The 22050-nt window shown below is 44.8% G+C and overlaps 1 protein-coding gene and 1 pseudogene across 1 annotated transcript in view; one reads left to right on the forward strand and one right to left on the reverse strand.

Moving 5' to 3' along the window:
* Positions 1 to 1352: 1352 nt before the first annotated feature.
* LOC129110061 (uncharacterized) lies at positions 1353 to 4018 on the reverse strand (annotated as a pseudogene).
* A 7291-nt stretch (positions 4019 to 11309) lies between these two features.
* The window catches only part of LOC129109276 (collagen alpha-6(VI) chain-like), a 32254-nt gene continuing 21513 nt past the window's right edge, over positions 11310 to 22050 (forward strand). The window contains 12 exon segments of the mRNA XM_054621307.1: positions 11310 to 11371; positions 13554 to 13657; positions 13761 to 14327; positions 14952 to 15509; positions 15848 to 16462; positions 16655 to 17215; positions 18218 to 18766; positions 19146 to 19715; positions 20809 to 21213; positions 21216 to 21378; positions 21380 to 21408; positions 21512 to 21867. Coding sequence (XP_054477282.1) covers positions 13582 to 13657; positions 13761 to 14327; positions 14952 to 15509; positions 15848 to 16462; positions 16655 to 17215; positions 18218 to 18766; positions 19146 to 19715; positions 20809 to 21213; positions 21216 to 21378; positions 21380 to 21408; positions 21512 to 21867 — 4449 coding nt within the window. The 5' untranslated portion in view covers positions 11310 to 11371; positions 13554 to 13581.

Raw genomic sequence — 22050 nt, forward strand, 5'->3', positions numbered from 1 at the left:
CTGAAAATGAACTGCAAAGAATGCTTCTGAAACATCTGGGGGCAGCAAAATATGCAAAGATAAAAGCAGCATTTGGGACAAATAACAGGCGTCTGAAAGAGGCTGACTCGGACACGGAGCTGAACGAGCCCTATACCAAATTCTTGGAAAACCTCATGAAAACCATCATAAAGGCTTTCCCCATCAGAGCTGACCTGACAAAGATCACCTCATGCAAGCAGAGCGCTAACGAAAGCGTTGATGACTACTACACCAGGCTCCATCAGGTCTACGCTCTCCACTGCGGACTTGACGAGCCTGAAGATGGGGAAGTCAAAGACAGTACGTGGGAAAATCACCTGCGAAATGCCTTAGTTTTGGGTCTTCGTGGAGAACTTGGAAAAAGAGTTCAAGAAGGGTGTATCGATTGGGAAAATGCCAGCCTGTCTGAGGTTTTGCGATACGCACGTCACTCCACTGACCAGTTATCTCTGTTTAAGATTGACGGCTCTCATCCTCATGTCTCCCTCTCGTCGGGGATTCCTTGGCTTGAGGCGGTGGAGGCGGCCCCGATGCAGAATGAGTGGCCTGAGTAATATTCCGGGTGTATACCGGATTTATGGAGGATTTGGCGGAAGTGGTGGTGAAACCAGGTTCTTGTGGCCCCTTTGCCTGTCTCTGTGATGAAAAGTGGGTCCTGTGGAGAAGTTCCGCTGGCTAATCTTGTGCTTATGTAGTCACATATGGGTTCGAATGGACTTAGGTATGAGTTTAGTCGAAAGATGTAGATGGGCTGGGGCGGACCAGACTGGTTGGTCTTGCTGCGTTTGAGGTGGTAGATGATGGTGTCAGGAGATGTCGGACATGGTGGCGTGTTGCGATGGATGGTGGTCAGAGTTCTGAGCGGTGAATTCTGAGCAGCGCAGGAAGCCGAAGAAGACCAGCAAGAACATGGACTCCAATGCTTTGTCCGTGAAGGGAGATAGGTAGCCTGAACGGAGTGTTTGGATGCAGCGGGTAAGGAGGTCCGAGGTGAGGGGCAGACGTTTAGGCGTGGGGTGTGGTTCGGCTTTACGGAGACCTTTGAGTAACATGGTGATGTGTGAGTGGGACGCAGCTGGACAAGGAGTGCCTGAGGGTCTACATTCTGCTTATGTAGACCCGTATAGTGGAAGGCTTGATCTTGAGGAGTGAATGGGTGAACGTGATGAAGTTCGTGAGGGTCAGGACGTCGAGTGAGGGGAATGGAAGGCCGAGGGAAGCGTGGAAGGCTTTAAAGCTATTCCATCCGGTGAGGTATGATGAGAGTGCTCTGGGGGCGCTGTTGAGGATGGCGTCTTGGGAGGCAGAGATTAGGTGTTCTAGTAGCGGGGTCAGTTGAAGATGGTGGCTGAAAACGGTGGGACTGGAGTTGGCAGAGGGTCCGCGGCTGGCGCCAATCATCTGAATTTCTGTAAAGAGAAACGAGAAAGTGAGTCAGCTATGGAGTTTTTGTGACCTGGGATGTGATAGGCTTGGATGATGAATTGTTGCTGGGCCGAAACCAAGGTGAGTCTACGCATGAACTGCGTTATGTCTCGACAATGTGACTGTCCTTTGTTGATGATGTCTACGACGGCGCTGTTGTCTGAATATAAAGCAATTGTCTTTTTGGACCATTCACGGCTGCTATGACTACCGGGTACATGTCAGAGGTTGCTGAAGAAGGGGTGAGGGATGAGAATTCGTGCGGCCATTCAGCTGAAAACCATTTGCTGCTGTAGAAGCCGATGGAGGGGGCTGCATCTGTGAACAGCTGGATGTCTTCCGGCTTGGTGATGTGGTCATCGTAAAATAAAGAGATGCCGTTCCATGAGGAGAGGAACTGGTGCCACAGTTTTAGCTCCGTTTTGCATGTTTTTTCCAGGGAGGCGTGGCCATGGAGATTTGGGACAGAGGCGGCGACTGAAAGGAGGTGGGACAAGAAGGATCGACCTTGGGGGATGATGCGGATGGCGTAGTTGAGGTGGCCTAACAGTGAAAGGAGTTGGTGTTTGGTGCATTTGGGGGCCAGGAGGTAATTTGAAATGAGTAAGGAGATCCGATTGATTTTTTCGGTAGGTAGGGATGCTTGGAGTGAAACTGAGTCGAGGGTGATGCCGAGGAATTCGAGGGAGGTGCTGGGGCCTACGGTTTTCTTTGGAGACAGAGGAACGCCGAGTTCCTTGAACGCTGAGGTTAAAGTGTTGAGGCCGTGTGCTGGGGGTGAGGAAGGTGGCGTGACGGTGAGGAAGTCATCTAAGAGGTGGATGACGTACGGAAGTTTATGGACGTTGATCAGGATCCAGCAGAGAGCTTCGGATAAGCTGTCGAAGATTTTTGGGCTGCTCTTGCACCCGAAGGTCAAGCGCACTGCAAAGTAATAAGAGCCTTTCCAATGGACGCCGAAAAGATGCCAGAATTCGGGGTGGATCGGAAGAACTTTGAAGGCGCTGATGATGTCCGCTTTAGCCAACCAGGCTCCTTGACCTGCGAGGCGAATGAGGGATGCGGCGTTGGTGATTGTGGTGTACTGCATGGAGCAGTCCGGGCTCGGGATTAGGCTATTGATGCTTGGGATGGAAGAGCCGTGGGGGGATGAGAGGTCTATTATAAGTCTCTTTTTACCTGAGTATTTCCTAGTAGCTATGCCGATGGGGCTGATTCTGAATATGGGGAAAGGTGGGCTATGGAGAGGGCCGATCATGAAAGAGTCTTTGACTTCCTGAGCCAGGAGTTTGTCAACTATGTTGGGCTCGGAGATGGCGGATTTAAAATTATGGCATGTATAGGACTGTTCTGGTTTAACCTGCAAACCTGGGTGGAAGCCGTGTGTGAAACCTTGTATTAGGAAGCTGGTGAACTGGCGGTCTGGGTGGTTCTGTAAGGAGGAAGGTAGAGCTTGGACCTTGATTGGTGTATTGAGGTACTTACAGAGGCTGTGCTTGGTGGGGTTGTGGGGACAGGTTGGTCTGGAGTGGGCACCTCCGCAGAAGGAGCAGGTGTGGAGGAAGCGGCAGCTAGAGGTGCTGCATCCTAAATCATTGAAGTTATTGCAGACCACTCCTGCCCTGGAAGAGGACTGGTCTGCCTCTCCTGTCTATCCTTTTGGGGAGAGGGCCGGTGGTTGTTGGCTGGTTGGTGGCTGGTTTTGGGATGATGGATGGTGGATGAATGAATAGGTTTTGGCCGGTTGCTCCGCTATGGGCCCCTGCTGTTGGAGCTGTCTGAGCAGCTGAGGTAGCTGGATTCATGTAGGGCGGAGCAAAGTTGGCCAAGGTAGATGATGCAGGAAAGGCAGGAGGGAGAGAAGAGGAAAGGATGTTGGGATGAAAGGATGCATGTGCATGGGTTGATAGTGTAGATTGGAGGAAAACAAATGCAGAATGTGATGTCTCTGAAGCAGAGAGGGTTTGCTGCGATACGACCTGGCCCTCTGGGGGGGCTGCTGTGGCTGACAGGGATTCCCCGGCCGTCGGATGCATCGTGACGTCATGTGTACGTAGCGGCTGACGCGGCGGCGGGAATCCGGAAGTGCTCGGGAGGTTTGCTGAGTGTTGTTGTGTTGGGAGTCCGTGAAAAGTTTGAAAAGTTTGGCTTTCCTGTCGGACTTATTGAACGGGATGTTGCGCTGGGTGAGTACGTTCTTTAGACGGGAGACTGTCCACTTGGAGATGTGGGACGTGTTGGGGCTGTTGGAGAGTCGGCGTGGTGAAGGAGGGTCAGGGTGGTTTTGCCCGTCGTTCGAGCGCCTGGATCTCGAGCGGATGGGAGAGCAGCTCCTCGCGCGCCGAAGTCGAGTTCTCCCCCTGGGGCTGTTGGAAGGCGAGGGGCCGACGGCCTCGGAGTTGTCCGGGGATGAATGTCGGGAGCCACGAGGAACGTGGATGGTGGAACGTAGCCGAGGTTGCTGGCGACGAAGGATGGTGGGAGAAGGTTGGAGCCTCGGGACTTCGGGGGTGAGCTCGTGTTCTTCAAACAGCTCATTGTCGGAAGGGTTTAGGAAGAGTTCCTGGTCCATGGTGCTTGGGTTCTTGTTGTGTTTGTCTCGCGATTCTCACGTCATGAGGAAACAGAGTCAAGGAGGAAGTGGATGGATCTGTCATGCTTAAATACTTTGTGCAGAGGGCGTGGTCATTGTTCCCGAACTACGTTATTTAAAACTTCATATAATGTTGTTACTTTTTTTCATATTGTTGACTTGTGTCCTTCCCTGTATCAGATCTATGGTCTCCAGTATGATCTCACGAACGATGATACAGTATACTACTCTGAATGATAACCCTGAACCTTGTATTCCATATGAAATTCCAAGTGACACTGATGACAGTGACCGGGATGAAGAAACCAGTGCATAATTAAATTGTTATCCCCGTTGCTTGCTCTAAATACAGTATTGCTGACAATACACAAAAACAGCTAAATGCATTTCCTGACTGTAGCATTATGATAATTCAATTCAATTCAGTTTATTTTGTATAGCTCAGAATCACAAATTACAAATTTGCCTCAGAGGGCTTTACAATCTGTACACATGCGACATCCTAATATAACATAATATAACTTGAATCCTCTCGAATTGTTATATTTGATCTGAACTTGTTCAGCTACAGCTCATGTGTATACTATGTTTGATCAATAGAATGATCAAAAGGGGGGAATGTAATGGCAAATTTAGGTTTTAGTTATACTGTGAGAATTCTATTGTGTTTTAGTTATACTGTGGGAATTCTCACAGTGTAGGTGTGAAGATATTATATTCACAGGCCAGGTGTAGGGAGGTGTTTACCCTCCTTTTCCCAGGCGCCAGTAGCCTTGATCACCCCACTTGTTTTGTCCCTTATATTCAGAGTGTGAAGCCTTTCTCACCAGTGCATTGCTTTGCGGGCTTGCCAGTGCATACTTTGTTGTGTTCTGTGTGATCCTGTAAACATCTGCCTCTTTCTTATAAGAAATAAAATACTACAAAGACACTCTTTGTCATCTGATCGTATTTCAACGCTCACTTCAGACTCATCCCAGTCAGTATTAGTATCGAATTAATTGTTTCCACAACAACCACCATCACCGTCTGATGGACCACAGGACAGACCACCATCACTATCCAGATTTATGTTAGACTGCTGGGGTCACTCGGTGGACGGACTGTGACCATAGGATGTACTTATACCCTAAACAACGTGTACTTATACCCTAAACAACGTGTACTTATACCCTGAACAACGTGTACTTATACCCTAAACAACGTGTACTTATACCCTAAACAACGTGTACTTATACCCTGAACAACGTGTACTTATACCCTGAACAACGTGTACTTATACCCTGAACAACATGTGATTACACCCAAATTCTTCAACATCGTTAGCTGTTTATCTTCTGTTTATCTTCCTCTCTCCCTTCAGAGGAACAGAAACATTAATCTGTCGGTTCCTTCGTTCTGGGCAGGAGGCCAAGTGGTTCAGTTCACATGTCTGAGTGCCGGCCTGCAGCGTTGAGCCTCCCCCCTCCCCCCCCCCCCCTCCCCCCTCTCCTCCCCTCCCCCCCCCTCCCCCCCCCTCCTCCCTCCCCTCCCTCCCCTCCCCCTCCCCCTCTCCTCCCTCCTCCTCCTCTCCTCCTCCCTCCTCTCCTCTCCCTCCCTCCTCCCTCCCTCCCCCCTCCCTCCCTCTCCTCCCTCCCTCCCCCCCTCCCTCCCTCCCTCCTCCTCCCTCCTCCTCCCTCCCTCCCTCCTCCCCTCCTCTCCCCTCCCTCCCTCCTCCCTCCCCTCCCTCCCTCCCTCTCCTCCCTCCCCTCCCTCCTCCCTCCCTCCCCCTCCTCCTCCCCTCCTCCCCCCCCCTCCCTCCCTCCCCCTCCCTCCTCCCTCCCTCCCTCCCTCCCCCCACTCCCTCCCTCCCTCCCCTCCCTCCCTCCCTCCCTCCTCCCCCTCCCTCCTCCTCCCTCCCTCCCCCCTCCCTCCCTCCCCTCCTCCCTCCCTCCCCTCCTCTCCCCTCCCTCCCTCCCTCCTCCCCCCTCCCCCTCCCTCCCTCCCTCCTCCCTCCCCTCCCTCTCCCTCCCCCCTCCCTCCCTCCCTCCCTCCCCTCCCCCCTCCCCCTCCCTCCCTCCCCTCCCTCCCTCCCCCTCCCTCCCCCCCCCTCCCTCCCTCCCCTCCCTCCTCCTCCTCCTCCCTCCCTCCCTCCCCCTCCCTCCCCCCTCCCTCCCTCCCCTCCCTCCTCCCCCCCCTCCTCCCTCCCTCCCTCCCTCCCTCCCCCTCCTCCCTCCTCCCCTCTCCCTCCCTCCTCCCCTCCCTCCCTCCTCCTCCCCTCCCCTCCCTCCCTCTCCCTCCCTCCCTCTCCTCCTCCCTCCCTCCCTCCCTCCCTCCTCCCTCCCTCCTCCCCCCTCCTCCTCCTCCCTCCCTCCCTCCCTCCTCCCTCCCCTCCCTCCCCTCCTCCCCCTCCCCCTCCCTCCCTCCCCTCCTCCTCCCTCCTCCTCCTCTCCTCCTCTCCTCCTCTCCTCCCTCCCCTCCTCCTCTCCTAGGTTCCAGTCTGATGTGTTCTTTAAAATCAAAGGAACATGTGATCTCATTTTATTATTCATGACTTATTGATTCTAAATCAATCTTCTGATGGTGACTGATGATCTGGATTATTCTCATCATGTCATTCTTTATTTGTGATGAATTCTTTTGTCCAGAAACGATATTCAGTAAACGATCCCATGAGGAAGCAGTGAATTTATTTTAGTTTGATCAATGACTTCAATGATTAGTTTGACAACAATGAGCTTATTGATTGATGGCTAATCGTTATTCTGATCTATGAGTTTATTCTGATCTGCTGAGTAACAGACGGTCTGGTTCCTCCTTCCAATGGGAGGACGAGGAACCGTTTGAGTGTCATGGAGGAGATATCGGCCGATTATTGGTCTTCCTGTGATTGGTTCCACTGACAGCAGGTCTAGAGCACCGAGTCCAGGAGGACCACAAACGCACCGACAAACCAGGCTGGTCTGAACCGGCAGACTGATACCCGGTTGTTTTAGTCCATTTGACCCATTCTGGACCTCGTACACCCCAAAGGACGTCCTACTCCTCTTCTTCTTCTTGTTCTTCTTCTTCGTCTTCTTCAAAAACCAACATAACAGTTTCTGGTTATTTGACAGCTTCAGTCCAGAATAAATGAGAACAGGATGCTCCTCCAGGTTCACCTCAGGTATGACCTTCATCTGTTGATCATCACATGACTGAAACTGGTCCAGTACTGATGTTGGAGTTCTAACTGTTAACATACTGACAGTCAGTTCTGATGTTACTGAACATGTAGCTCACTATTATGGGATGGATGTGGATGAATGGATCTTGGATCTTGTTGCCCTCAGGATGACCTGTACTATCTTAGATACCAGAGACATCTGCTCAGCTCCCTATCTGACTGCAGAGAGGCAGTGGAGATGTTTTCTTAATGATGTAACAAATTCTTCACTTGTGGGAAATCTGTCCCGAAACTCAGTTCCACCCCGTCCTGTTTCGCTCTCAGCCGTCCCACAATACAACACACACAGCCTCATCTGAAACAGAGCAGAGCCAGATGATGAAACCACATCTTCTCCTCTCAGGAGGAGAACCCTGTTAGAACCACATGAAACCTCCTCAAACGAGCTGGCCTTCAGCGTGGTATGAGACGCACCACGCTCAACTCCAGTGTGAGAGGGTCAACGTAGTAGAGTCCGTATTTGATGAGTCGGTAGTGAGGAAGTCGCCCTGTTACTTCTACCTGTGAGTGAATCCATAGCTAGCGTAGCTGTAAGCTAATAAATCACCCTGTTACTTTTTACAGTAGAAGTCATTAGCCTAGGTTATTGCGTCTTTATAATTGGTATTTAATCATTGAAATGACGATCAGAACTTATTATCTTGGAAAAAAGACCTGAGCTGTGAAATAAAGTCAAATTTTTAAAGAGTTTCCATGTTTAGTTCTCTTCTCCCATCTGCCCAACACATGGAAATCATTTACTCCGTTTCTCCAGAATTTCATCCCAAAGTTTCTCCAGAAATCCCCCACAAATGTGGCCAAGAGCAACTCAACACACACACACACACACACACACACACACACACACACACACACACACACACACACACACTCATACAGTCTCGTTCTTCAGGGTCAGATCACAAACACATGTTTGAGCCTTTGGAGCAGAACACATTTATAAAATGAGATAACTGAGTGTTCGAGGTCGAGCTGAATGATTGATTCATGAGCTGATAATACATTTAATTCTATTTTTAGACCAAAATTCAGATTGAATTGTTCATAATCTTTATTATTGACTCCACACAAACACTACATCATTTATATTATCATGAACACAACATACAACAACACATTAGCTGCTCTCTCATGAAGGACTTAGCTGTTCAGATATATAAAAACCTTAAATCAAAGTAGATTATTGATTTCTTCAAGCTTTGTAAACATTTATCATAATAACCATTGATTATAAAATCTAACAAAAGAACAACTAAGCACTGCAGATCAACAGCAGCATTACTGTAATGTATCAATGTTACTGATCACCCCAAGCCAGGGTGAAGATCAGGTCCTGAGGGCCTCTAGATGTCCTGAGGGCCTCTAGATTACATTACATACATTACATTACATTACATTACATTATTACAGTACATTACATTACATTATTACAGTACATTACAGTCATGTAGCAGACGCTTTTATCCAAAGCGACTTACAGGAAGTGTATTCAACATAGGTATTCAAGAGAACTACTAGTCACCAGAAGTCATCAGTGCATCTCCTTTCTTAAACAAGCATCTTAAAGCAGAAACCAGAGCAAAAGTACAGAAACAAACTAATATGATACAATAAGAGGAAGGCTCAGGGTAGTACTTCTGTATCAGGTAGTACTTCTGTATCAGGTAGTACTTCTTTATCAGGTAGTACTTCTTTATCAGGTAGTACTTCTTTATCAGGTAGTACTTCTTTATCAGGTAGTACTTCTTTATCAGGTAGTACTTCTTTATCAGGTAGTACTTCTTTATCAGGTAGTACTTCTTTATCAGGTAGTACTTCTTTATCAGGTAGTACTTCTTTATCAGTAGTACTTCTTTATCAGTAGTACTTCTTTATCAGTAGTACTTCTTTATCAGTAGTACTTCTTTATCAGGTAGTACTTCTTTATCAGGTAGTACTTCTTTATCAGTAGTACTTCTTTATCAGTAGTACTTCTTTATCAGGTAGTACTTCTTTATCAGTAGTACTTCTTTATCAGGTAGTACTTCTTTATCAGTAGTACTTCTTTATCAGGTAGTACTTCTTTATCAGGTAGTACTTCTTTATCAGTAGTACTTCTTTATCAGTAGTACTTCTTTATCAGGTAGTACTTCTTTATCAGGTAGTACTTCTTTATCAGTAGTATCAGTTACTTTATCAGGTAGTACTTCTTTATCAGGTAGTACTTCTTTATCAGTAGTACTTCTTTATCAGTAGTACTTCTTTATCAGGTAGTACTTCTTTATCAGTAGTACTTCTTTATCAGTAGTACTTCTTTATCAGGTAGTACTTCTTTATCAGTAGTACTTCTTTATCAGTAGTACTTCTTTATCAGGTAGTACTTCTTTATCAGGTAGTACTTCTTTATCAGGTAGTACTTCTTTATCAGGTAGTACTTTTTATCAGGTAGTACTTCTTTATCAGTAGTACTTCTTTATCAGGTAGTACTTCTTTATCAGTAGTACTTCTTTATCAGGTAGTATCTTACTTTATCAGGTAGTACTTCTTTATCAGTAGTACTTCTTTATCAGTAGTACTTCTTTATCAGGTAGTACTTCTTTATCAGGTAGTACTTCTTTATCAGTAGTACTTCTTTATCAGGTAGTACTTCTTTATCAGGTAGTACTTCTTTATCAGTAGTACTTCTTTATCAGGTAGTACTTCTTTATCAGGTAGTACTTCTTTATCAGGTAGTACTTCTTTATCAGTAGTACTTCTTTATCAGGTAGTACTTCTTTATCAGGTAGTACTTCTTTATCAGTAGTACTTCTTTATCAGGTAGTACTTCTTTATCAGGTAGTACTTCTTTATCAGGTAGTACTTCTTTATCAGGTAGTACTTCTTTATCAGGTAGTGCTTCTTTATCAGTAGTACTTCTTTATCAGTAGTACTTCTTTATCAGGTAGTACTTCTTTATCAGTAGTACTTCTTTATCAGGTAGTACTTCTTTATCAGTAGTACTTCTTTATCAGGTAGTACTTCTTTATCAGTAGTACTTCTTTATCAGTAGTACTTCTTTATCAGGTAGTACTTCTTTATCAGGTAGTACTTCTTTATCAGTAGTACTTCTTTATCAGGTAGTACTTCTTTATCAGGTAGTACTTCTTTATCAGGTAGTACTTCTTTATCAGTAGTACTTCTTTATCAGGTAGTACTTCTTTATCAGTAGTACTTCTTTATCAGTAGTACTTCTTTATCAGGTAGTACTTCTTTATCAGGTAGTACTTCTTTATCAGGTAGTACTTCTTTATCAGGTAGTACTTCTTTATCAGGTAGTACTTCTTTATCAGTAGTACTTCTTTATCAGGTAGTACTTCTTTATCAGTAGTACTTCTTTATCAGGTAGTACTTCTTTATCAGTAGTGCTTCTTTATCAGGTGGTACTTCTTTATCAGTAGTACTTCTTTATCAGGTAGTACTTCTTTATCAGTACTTCTTTATCAGTAGTACTTCTTTATCAGTAGTACTTCTTTATCAGGTAGTACTTCTTTATCAGGTAGTACTTCTTTATCAGTAGTACTTCTTTATCAGGTAGTACTTCTTTATCAGGTAGTACTTCTTTATCAGGTAGTGCTTCTTTATCAGGTAGTACTTCTTTATCAGGTAGTACTTCTTGAAGAGGTGAGGTTAAAGATGGGCAGTGACTCTGCTGTCCTGAGGTCAGTGGGGAGTTCATTCCTCCACTGAGGGGTCAGGACAGGAAGAAGCTGTGACCGGGTGGATCGGCTGCAGGGACCTCTGAGCGACGGGGCAACCAGTCACCCCGAGGCAGCAGAGCGAGGATCTCATTAAGTGTTTGGATCGGTTCCCTCGAGGCCTTCAGCTCTAGACTGTTAGATTCCTCTGAAATGTGTGTGGAGCCGACTCTGTTCACACAGTTCATCTGCTCTGCTGCAGAATGTGGGAGGAGGTGGAGTCCTCCTCCTTCTCCTCCTCTTCATCCTCCTCCTCCTCCTCCTCCTTCTCCTCCTCTTCATCCCCCTCCGTCTCCTCCTCCTTCTCCTCCTCTTCATCCTCCTCCTCCTCCTCCTCCTCCATAAACCAGCCTCCGCCACAGAGAGAGCACTCCTGTGTTGTGGTGCAGACGGAGCGGATGCAGCAGCAGATCTGTGAGTGACTTCTCTTTATTCTGAGAGCAGAGAATTTATTTGTGATTTATTTGTGATTTATTTGTGATTTATTTGTGATTTATTTGTGATTTATTTGTGATTTGATTTGTGAGTTCTGTGGCACTAAAGGGTTAGAAGGAGCAGAACAAAGATGGTAAACGTTACGGTCACCGGTGAGAAGACGCTCAGCAGCGTTTTAAAGGAAACGCTCACATTTGGACCATATTTCACAAGAACATGATTTGATCCTCTACTTCATTTCAAAGTCAAACTAAGAAACCTCATATTTCCAATGTAATAAAGGCAATATTTCAAACAGCAGTGAAATATGGTCAAATCATGAACGTTTAATCAAAGTACTGAAATAGTCGGTGAAAGAACTCTAAACAACTTTTAAACTTCAAATTGCTCACAGTGAAATATGTATCCATACGTCGTCATGGTAACCACTCATTTTATTTAAGAAGCAACAATATAATATGATATGAATGTGTTATTTTAATACAACTGGAATGAAATAGGAAATACATGATAGGAGAACAAAGTCTCCCTTTACTTCTTTAAATGTCGTAGTTTAAGGTGGTCCGCCATATTTAAGGTGGACAAGTTGTCGGTCTTTAACCTTCTTTCAGTGGAGAAATGCATTCTGGGATATTAAACAGTACCATACTGTCCTCTGTCTGCAGGCTGCTGTTTGACAAACATCTGTGTTTTAAACGTCTTCTTGTTTCTGCATCACTTTGTTTTACTTCCTCCTCATTTTATACACATTAATACTCAGTAACACACATTAATACACAGTAATACACATTAATACTGAATAATACACATTAATACACAGTAATACACCGTAATACTGAGTAATACACATTAATACACAGTAATACACAGTAATACTGAGTAATACACAGTAATACACAGTAATACACAGTAATACTGAGTAATACACAGTAATACACAGTAATACTGAGTAATACACAGTAATACTGAGTAATACACAGTAATACACAGTAATACACAGTAATACTGAGTAATACACAGTAATACACAGTAATACTGAGTAATACACAGTAATACTGAGTAATACACAGTAATACACAGTAATACTGAGTAATACACAGTAATACACAGTAATACTCAGTAATACTGAGTAATACACAGTAATACACAGTAATCCTGAGTAATACACAGTAATACACAGTAATACTCAGTAATACTGAGTAATACTCAGTAATACACAGTAATACACATTAATACACAGTAATACTCAGTAATACACAGTAATACACATTAATACACAGTAATACTCAGTAATACACAGTAATACACATTAATACACAGTAATACTGAGTAATACATAGTAATACACATTAATACACAGTAATACTGAGTAATACATAGTAATACACAGTAATACACATTAATACATAGTAATACACAGTAATACTCAGTAATACACATTAATACACATTAATACACAGTAATACATAGTAATACACAGTAATACTCAGTAATACTCAATGTAATTGAACTGATTCTCCTTTTCTTCAATAATAAAACATCCTCTAAATCATTTATTTACATGTGAAACAGACAAACCCTGAAAAACATGATGTTTGATTATTGATCAGTAAACATTGATGTGGAATCAGTTTGATTATTGATCAGTGAATATTGATTGAAGAGGTTTAACCTGTGATTAGATCAGCTGATGTTCCAGCAGTACTAACTCCAGACTAACCTTCTGGTTCTATGTGACGACTGAAGAAGAGCTTTGATGAAGATAACTCCAGCTTGTTCTAGGCTGCTTTTATTGTGAAACTCTTGAAACATTAAGCTCTTCCTGTTTCAATCCAAGCTTCCTGCTGATTTCTTCTCTTCGGAGGATCTTTGTCTCTTTGAACAGCGTTTGGTTCTCCGTCTACTAAACTAAAGAACGTCTGTTAGTGAAGACACTTCCTTCAAAATAAAAGCATCTTGTCTGCCTGACCCAGTATCACACTGTTTATCTTTTATAACCTGTTCCCTTTGCTTAGGTTGGAGTAGATCTGTGCACAGAGCAGAAGTCATGATATTCAGTCCTGCTTGTTTAACTACTAGCATTCAGCTACAGCAGTGTGAAGCTGAAGACAGTGTTCCTCAGTGTAGAAGATGAAGGAACTCTGTTTTATCATTGTTGTAGGAACAGAGAACCTCCCATCCGTCCCAGCATGAAGGCCAGAGTGAGTCTTCTGCTCGGCCTCATCGTAGCAGCGTGTTCCTCTGGATCCGCTGCTCAGATACCAGGTGGGTTTTAAACCCGTTTGAATGATTGTTGCTTTTGGCTTTTTTCCCAGAACACCTATTGTTGTGCATGAAGAAGAGCTGACCTTTCTCTCCTCCGGTACAGAGTGTGAAAACGCCAGCCTGGCCGACATCGTCTTCCTAGTCAATGGCTCTGGCAGCATTTACGAAGATAACCTTAAGGAGGTCCGGACTTTTCTCAGCAGCATCATCGAAGCCCTCGAAATCGGCCCTGACAAAGTCCGGATCGGCTTCGCTCAGTACAGCGACGAAATATCCCCGTCGTTTCTGCTAAAGGATCACATGGACAAAAAGTCCCTGCTGAAGGCAGTGGAAGATCTTCCCTCCACAAAAACCCAAGCCAAGGACTTCCTCCACTATTTCAACAAGGACACAGGGAGCCGAGCCAGCCAGCAGGTTCCTCAGATCGCTGTGTTCATCACAGAAGGAGAATCCATAGATTATCTGAAAACGACTGCCCAGCACCTGAGGAATCAGGAAGTTATAGTGTTTGGCATTGGGGTGGGAGCAGCCAACCGCACAGAGCTGGAGTCCATCGCCAACCGGCCTCCAGAGCGCTTCCTGTCCTCCATCGATAACTACCAGGCTCTGCAGAGTCTGACCAGAGGTCTGCTGCAAACTGTTTGCATCTCTGTGGAGGATCAGAGGCAAGGTAAGGCAGAGGATTAGAGCAAACTGTATTTAGTTGTCCATGTGTTAAGTTTGCAATGAAATATAAAAACATCTAGCCAACATTGGAAATTCATAAAGGCAGAGGTTTTGTTCGATGAAGTCGAGATCATCCTGTGTTTGTTTGTTTGTTTAACCAGAAGTGGAATCTTACCCTGATGATCTACTTCACTATTTGTTTGCTACTGTTACATAAGTATTAGCATTTCAAACAGTTCAACTGTTTACTATCATGTTCAGTAAGTCTGTTTTGAGAATTGCAGGATGTGTACAGGAAGATGTTTTCTTTTTTTTAAAAAAGGTTCCGATGCGTTCCTGTCCAAAGTGTAGCCGTTCCAAACGGCCCACTCAAGGATGGCCATCGTAGAAAGACAGGATTCATTGTATAAATGGGGAACAGGTATTCATGGGGTTGCACCTGCTTGTACTTGAACAAAGTATTGGTGTGAAGCCTGAAAGCTTGGAAGCATACTGTCTGAATTATTTGGCCCCTCATGTGTCTGTGGGTGTACCAACACTTTAAAAGACCAACAAGCTCTTTGTTTGAGCATACTGACACCTTGACTGTACTGTTCAAAGATGTTATTGTGTTTTTCTCTGCTTTCAGCTTTGGCGGAGAGGTTTGGAGATATTTTCTTCCTGGTGGACAGTGGCATAGCTACGGCAAATGTCTCCAGGTTTAGGACTGAATTTCTCAACTTGATCGATCAACTTAACGTTGGAGCGTCCACCTACCGCATCGGTTTGGCCCAGTATGGTCAAGATACCAGTGTTGAATTTAGTTTCAATAGTTCTCAATCTAAAGCGGACATCAAGGCTGCTGTCAAACGGTTCCGCCTGCGCCCACGACCCAAACAACCACGAAACCTGGGCAGTGCTCTGACGTACGCCAACACGCACTTTTTTACCCCTGAGGCTGGGGGCCGTGCACACCAAGGAACCCCCCAGTACCTGGTGGTCGTCAGTGGAAGAGCGTCCAATGATTCTGTGTCCAGGCCCGCTCAAAAGATCAAATCATCAGGGGTGACTGTCTTTGGGATGAGTGCGGGTGCAAGCATGGATGATATAAGCTTGTTTGTTGATTCTCGGTACGCATTCAAAACTCCTGAAGTACTTATTTTGAAGGATTTCTTCTTGACCCCGAAAAAGGAGGTCGTTACTGAAGGTGAGGACATCATTCATCAAAATTTGAGATCTTTGGGAAACTGTATTCCATGTTTTGTCATTGTTCAGTTAGTGTCTGGAAGAGGCCATGCTTTACAGGCAGTGAGGAACAAATAAGAATGACATTATAAGTTCTGCTAAAATGATTCTGGCTCATACTTCATTTTGAAATGAAGGTCATTTATTGAAAGAAATTCTAAAAACATTGTTTTAACCTAGCCACTGTTACAATCGCAAATCACCAAAATGATGACCACTGGATGGACCTACATAATAAGCATCCTGTAATATAGTTCATCTTCAAGATGGCTCAAGTAACTAATTACACTCTTTTCATAGAATGCAAAGGAGCCAATTTGGCCGACATCGTGTTCATCGTTGACGAGTCTGAAAGCATTGGGAGAGACAACTTCCAGCTGGTGCGCACTTTCCTCCACTCGCTTGTGAGCGGCCTGGATGTCAGTCCCTCTAGAGTCCGAGTGGGCATCGTTACGTACAACGAAAAGCCCACAGCACAGGTCTACCTCAACACCTTCAATGACAAGGATGAAACCCTCCAGTTCATCAAGATCCTGCCTTACCGTGGAGGCGGTACGTACACAGGAAAAGCTTTAAACTACACCCTGAAAGAAATCTTCACCGAGGAAAAGGGCAGCAGGAGTAAAAACAGCGGAAAGGGTTTCCAGCAGGTGGCAGTGGTGATCACAGATGGTGAATCCAAGGACCAAGTGAGCAACGCAGCAACCAATCTCCGTCGGGCTGGGGTCACCATTTACGCTGTTGGAATCAAAAATGCTAGCGTGACTGAACTGAAGAAGATGGCCAATCACCCCCCCGATAGGCATGTTTTTAATGTGAACAGTTTCACAGACCTGAAGCCCCTGAAGCAGAGCCTGCAGAGGATCCTGTGTCAAAACCTCATTGAGAAAGCAAAGGACAAGAGCAACGATCAAGGTTTGAACCAGTGTTTTTTCATAGTCACTTAATGTGCAAAAAGAATGAACAGTGAGAGCCAGAAATCCCTGGTCAATGTTCTTTAGTTAAGTCTTTACACATATATTCCCCTGTGTTGGAATGTTCATTTTTAACCTCCCTCTCTTTGGCTTTGTGAAAGAACTAACTTTTGTAGTTGCTTTTCCTCTCCAGCATGTGTGCAAAAAGACGAAGCAGACATCTTCTTCCTGATGGACGACTCAGGGAGCATTGAGCACAAAGACTTTGACAAAATGAAGAACTTCATCATCAGGTTTCTAAAAACCTTCCGTATTGGGAAAGAATATGTCCGCCTGGGGATTGTGAAATATGCAGATTGGCCAACGAGACAATTTGATCTGACCGCTCACTCAGATGCCAAGTCACTGGAGAACGCCGTCTTGGGTATTAAACACGATGGAGGTGGGACAGAAACAGGAAAAGCGCTGGAATTCATGGTCTCACACTTTGAGAGAGCCAAGGTCACTCGTGGTCACAAAGTCCCAGAGTACCTGGTGGTCATCACAGATGGAAAATCCACTGATGAGGTCAAGGCTCCCGCTGAAAAACTGAGGGCTCAGGGTATCACCGTCTACGCCATCGGGGTGGAAAATTCAACTCAATCTCAGCTGGAAGAGATAGCCGGGGACCGCAAGAGGACCTTCTTTGTCACTAATTTTGATGCCTTGGATGCCATCCACAACGAGATCATCACAGAGTTCTGTTCTGAGGACGGTAAGGATAACTTATCTAGACTGGACTTTGAAATGTACATTTAGTTAATGGAGAGCTGAAGTCAAACCGGATCGTCTTCTTTTTCTCAAGAACACTTAAAGTACAGTCTTGAAACTTAACCCTAGTCAACAGTATGTTGTGTTGTTCACGTCAGGATGAGGATGACCAGGTGTATTTGAATATTTATTTATAATTTATATTTCTGCTTTTGGCGTTTGTTAATGGACACCCTCTCTGATAAGCCGTAGAGTACCAGTCAAAATGCTGCTAGTTCAGATGTTGTAGCAGGACAGAGAGGACCGAACAGTGAAGACGTTTTTTCACAGCAGACTTTACAGCTCAAAAATTGAAATATCAAAAAAGGAAGAAACTGACTCAGTGATGTAAGTTTGAGCACTGGTACATTTTCATGGGAGCTGCACTGTCTTGTATCCTAACAAATTAATATTGTTTAATCTTTCAACTTCTAACACCACGTTCTGTTGTAGAACATCATTAATCTCAGAAAATGGATAGTAGGTAAGAAGACTGGTGATATAAATCTCCAATTAAAAAGAATTGTAGTAAGTTTTAGAAGAATATACAGTACTTAAACTAACCCTTCCAATATTACCAATATTGTAGGGACAAATGGGGTTATGTTGATTGGCTGAACTTTTATTCATTTGCAGTATTACCAATAGGAAAGTTACCTTGAATGAGGTTTAATCCCTCCTAAAACAGGGCCTGGAAGATAGTGACTGTAACTCCAGCGTTATCTAGGCCCTTCAATTATTTGGGCATGAGATTCTTTAAGCAAAGCCCTCTAAAGGTACCAATTTGAGTTTACTTCACTTTGACTAGCTAGTTGCTTTTGAACAAGTCATTTAAAAGGTCACACCCCTCGTAGCTTGTCTTATTTCCCACAATCTCATTCATACCCGATGACTCGGGGTAGTTTAAGGCAAGACAAGTGTGGAAACAAGAACACCACGTAATCATTTCTGTGATCTGTGTCCACAGTTTGCAAAGATGTACAGGGCGACATCTTTTTCTTAACTGAAAGCTCTCAGAGCATCTCTACGGAAGACTTTGGGAAAATGAAAGATTTCATGAAATCTGTCATCAGCAAGACCCCCATTGGGCAGGACGAGGTGCACGTCGGTGTCATGCAGTTCAGCACGAAACCCAAACTGGAGTTTTCCCTCAACAGTCACAACAGAAAAGACATTTTGTCAGCCATCGATGGTATGAAGCAGATGAATGAAGGCACGCTCACAGGAGAGGCCCTCAAAGAGGTGACGCAGTACTTTGATGCAACCAGAGGAGGGCGTCCTGGTATTAGGCAGAGGCTGATAGTGATAACAGTGAGGGAGTCCAAAGACCAGGTCAAGGGCCTCGCCGCGGCTCTGAGGGCCAAAGGAGTGGTGGTCTACGCCATCGGAGTGGCGGAAGCCAACACCACCCAGCTGGTAGAGATCAGCGGATCATTGGACAGGGTGTATAGTAAGGAGGACTTTGATGGTCTGAAGGACTTGGAAAGCCAGGTGGCCTTGAAGATCTGTGAGAAAGGTAAGAAAAGTTTGAGACCATCCACAAAAAAAGATGTTGAGTAACCAGACTGAGTTTATAAAAGCATGAAGCCTTTAGGTTAATCTCACAAAGGAGTCTTTTTCTGGCTTTACAGTTAGGATTGAACCTAATTGTCCCTATAGTGGGGTTACTTAGTCTGAGCTCTGCCATAGCTCTACTGTCAACCAACCCAGCTGACTACAGGGGGGAGTTAATTTTATCTTGTTATCTGACTTTTCATTTGATGGCAATCACATGTGTTTGTTTCTAATCGTAGGTTACAGACTTTCTTTCATGTGAGGCCGATGAGAAGTAAACAGGTCTCAGTTTACCGACTAACACTCTTTAATTGCTCTTTGTCTTTGTTCTCTTCTACCAGATTGTCAGATAGGAAAAGCTGACATCATTTTCCTGGTGGACACCTCCATAAGCATAAATTCAACACAATATGACAGTATGCGGACGTTTATGGAGTCAGTAGTGAACCAAACCACAGTTGGCAAGGACCACACTCGTTTTGGGATCATCTCCTACTCGAATGATCCCGAGACTCATTTAACTCTAGATGACTCTGACTCCAAACGAAAAGTTCTGACAGCAATCCCAGTTGTTAAGCCAAAAGAAGGAAACACCTACACAGGCAAGGCCTTGAACTACTCGCTACAGTTCTTTAACGCTGAATACGGCGGCCGGAGAGCACTCAAGGTGCCTCAGATCCTCATGGTGATCACAGACGGGGCAGCCACCGAACCTTACAAACTGAAAGAGCCATCTGATGCACTGAGAAACAACGGGGTCATCGTCGTCAGTATCGGAGTGAAAGAAGCCCCAGAGGCTCAGCTGAATACCATGGCTGGTGGAGACACATCCAAAGTTTTCTTCGTGGACGAATTTAAGGGACTAGAAACTCTGTACAGAAATATGTCTTCTGTCTTCTGCATTAAGCCCGGTAAGAATGTGTCACGGTACGTTTGTGGTGATGACATGCATGTTTTTAAATCTTTCTCATGTATAGCTCGAAGGGCCAAAAGGTGGCCTGACTCTTCTGAACTGGAAGATTTAACAGATCAATTCAGCAAACAAAAATACATAATTTACACTTAAACCAGGCGATATCACATTTCACATGATGTATGATTCCAAAGTCCTGATTTGGTGAAAAATCTTTATTTCAGTATTGAGCCCAGTAAGTGTCAAGTGGTGTCTTTGGATGAATCAGATCTTTTATTAGTTATTAATTTCAGTGCTGATGATTCTTATTGTGTTCCGTTGATTCAATAGTTCATTGCTCCCTCACCTTCCTTGTGGAAAGCAGAACTCCTTACTGCACATCCATCTGTTTCAATGAGGAGCTCAACAACTTTGTGTGAGGATTTATGAGCTAGATGACATTCATAGTATTAAAAATCCTGTAAAGGAATGTCAAAGATACACAACGTAGAACAAAAATCCCCGAACCTTAAGTATATCCACATATCTAACAACTATTCACCAGTAACCCTAAGAGGCTAAGTGGGTTCGAAGAAGATCTAACATGCACACATGGAATGAAGGTGACGGATCAATGCTGTCAGTTGGAGAGAATTCCTGTGTTTCTAGGTATGAACCAAACAGAGGGAACCAATTATTAGAAAAAACAATCACTGCATGTCAGCAGCCCCTTTTGACATGATGGTACTTCATAAAGACATGAATGTATAGCTCAGCATTATTTATGTTTGTTCGCTCAATACACTCCGACTTCAGAAACAACACATTTGACAATCTGGAGTGCCAACCAGATTCTGATTGGCTGATCAGGTGTGGGTAGAGCCGGAAAGATGGAAAACACTCACAAGAGGTATTGGTCACATTTTGAGACTTTTGCCCCGGTGTGTCCTACCTGATCAGTACTCGTCAATAGCAGGGTATGGAGAGACTTCAACCCTCTTTGGGGAGTTGAGAGTGTGTTGTGGCCAAACATGAATGAACCTATACAGTGATAATTGAACTGGTTTAGTAGTAATGTAAACCAACACCTTTCTCTTGCTCTGCTTTGGCAGCTTGCGAGAAGGCCGACCTGGTCTTCCTTCTCGATCGGTCTGGCAGTATCAAACAACCCGAATACACAATCATGAAAAACTTCACGGCAGACGTGGTGAGCAGCTTCAACGTCAGTGAAGAATTTGTGCGTGTTGGACTTGCACAGTTCAGCGAAAATCCTCGGGATGAGTTTTACCTCAACAGATTTTTCAAGATGGAGGATTGTGTCTCACACATCAAAGGCATGCAATACGAAGGTGGAAACACCAACATCGGAAAGGCCTTGGAACACATTAAGGATTACTTTGATGAGTCGCGGGGCAGCCGCAGTGAGAACCCCAAGAACCTGGTGTTGATCTCAGATGGTGATTCTCAAGATGACGTGAGGGTGGCAGCTCGCAGTCTCAAGAAGCTGGGGATCAATGTGTTGCCGTTGCCGTCGGAAACGTTCACCTGCTGCAGCTCCTGCAGATCACCGGCACCCCAGAGAAGCTGTTTACTGTGCATGACTTCAAAGACTTGCCAAATATCAAGAAGGATTTGGTGGACACCATTTGCCAAAAAGATGAGCCTCCGGTTCTGCCCCCAACACCCGCCCCACCCCCCACCCCCACCAGGTGGTGAGTTGAAAAGTGTGGCTTTGCCTCTGTTCCCCTTCTTTCCCATCATATTCCTCTGTGTCTCTGGCTGCCCAAGGTAAAGATGTGTTTCCCTTTGCTTCAGACTGCAGCATTGACATCGCCATGGGATTCGATATTTCTCAGAAAGACAGGGTTCCAGGTGAAATGCTGATCAGCGGCCACGACAAGCTCCGGGCCTTCCTGCCAGACATCGTCCGTTATGTTTCTTCGGTACAAGGTCTGTGCTGCGTCGGTCCAGAACCTGTCAAGACCAACATGGCCTTTCAAGTGCTAGGTAGAGAGGGACAGAGCTTGTACGACACAAACTTCGAGGCCTACAACAGTGACACAGTGGATAAAGTCATGAGACTGCAGATATCAGAACCTACCTACTTCAACACCGCCCTGCTGAAGTCCTTCAAGGAGAGGTTCAAGGTCAAGTCCAAAGCTAGAGTGAAGGTGAGAGTGACACAGCTGGCTGGTTGTGTTTCCATTGGTCATCATGAAATGTATCTTATGGTGGCAAAGGCTTGTTATTCCGTAGCCACGGTGCACGTTCTGCATGCTAACATGCTGATGTTTAGCATGTTTACCAAATTCACAATTAGCATGCCATAATTACCAGGAGATACAAAATACAGC

Source organism: Anoplopoma fimbria, chromosome 20 (genome assembly GCF_027596085.1).
Source record: "Anoplopoma fimbria isolate UVic2021 breed Golden Eagle Sablefish chromosome 20, Afim_UVic_2022, whole genome shotgun sequence".
NCBI classification, from domain to species: Eukaryota; Metazoa; Chordata; class Actinopteri; order Perciformes; family Anoplopomatidae; genus Anoplopoma; species Anoplopoma fimbria.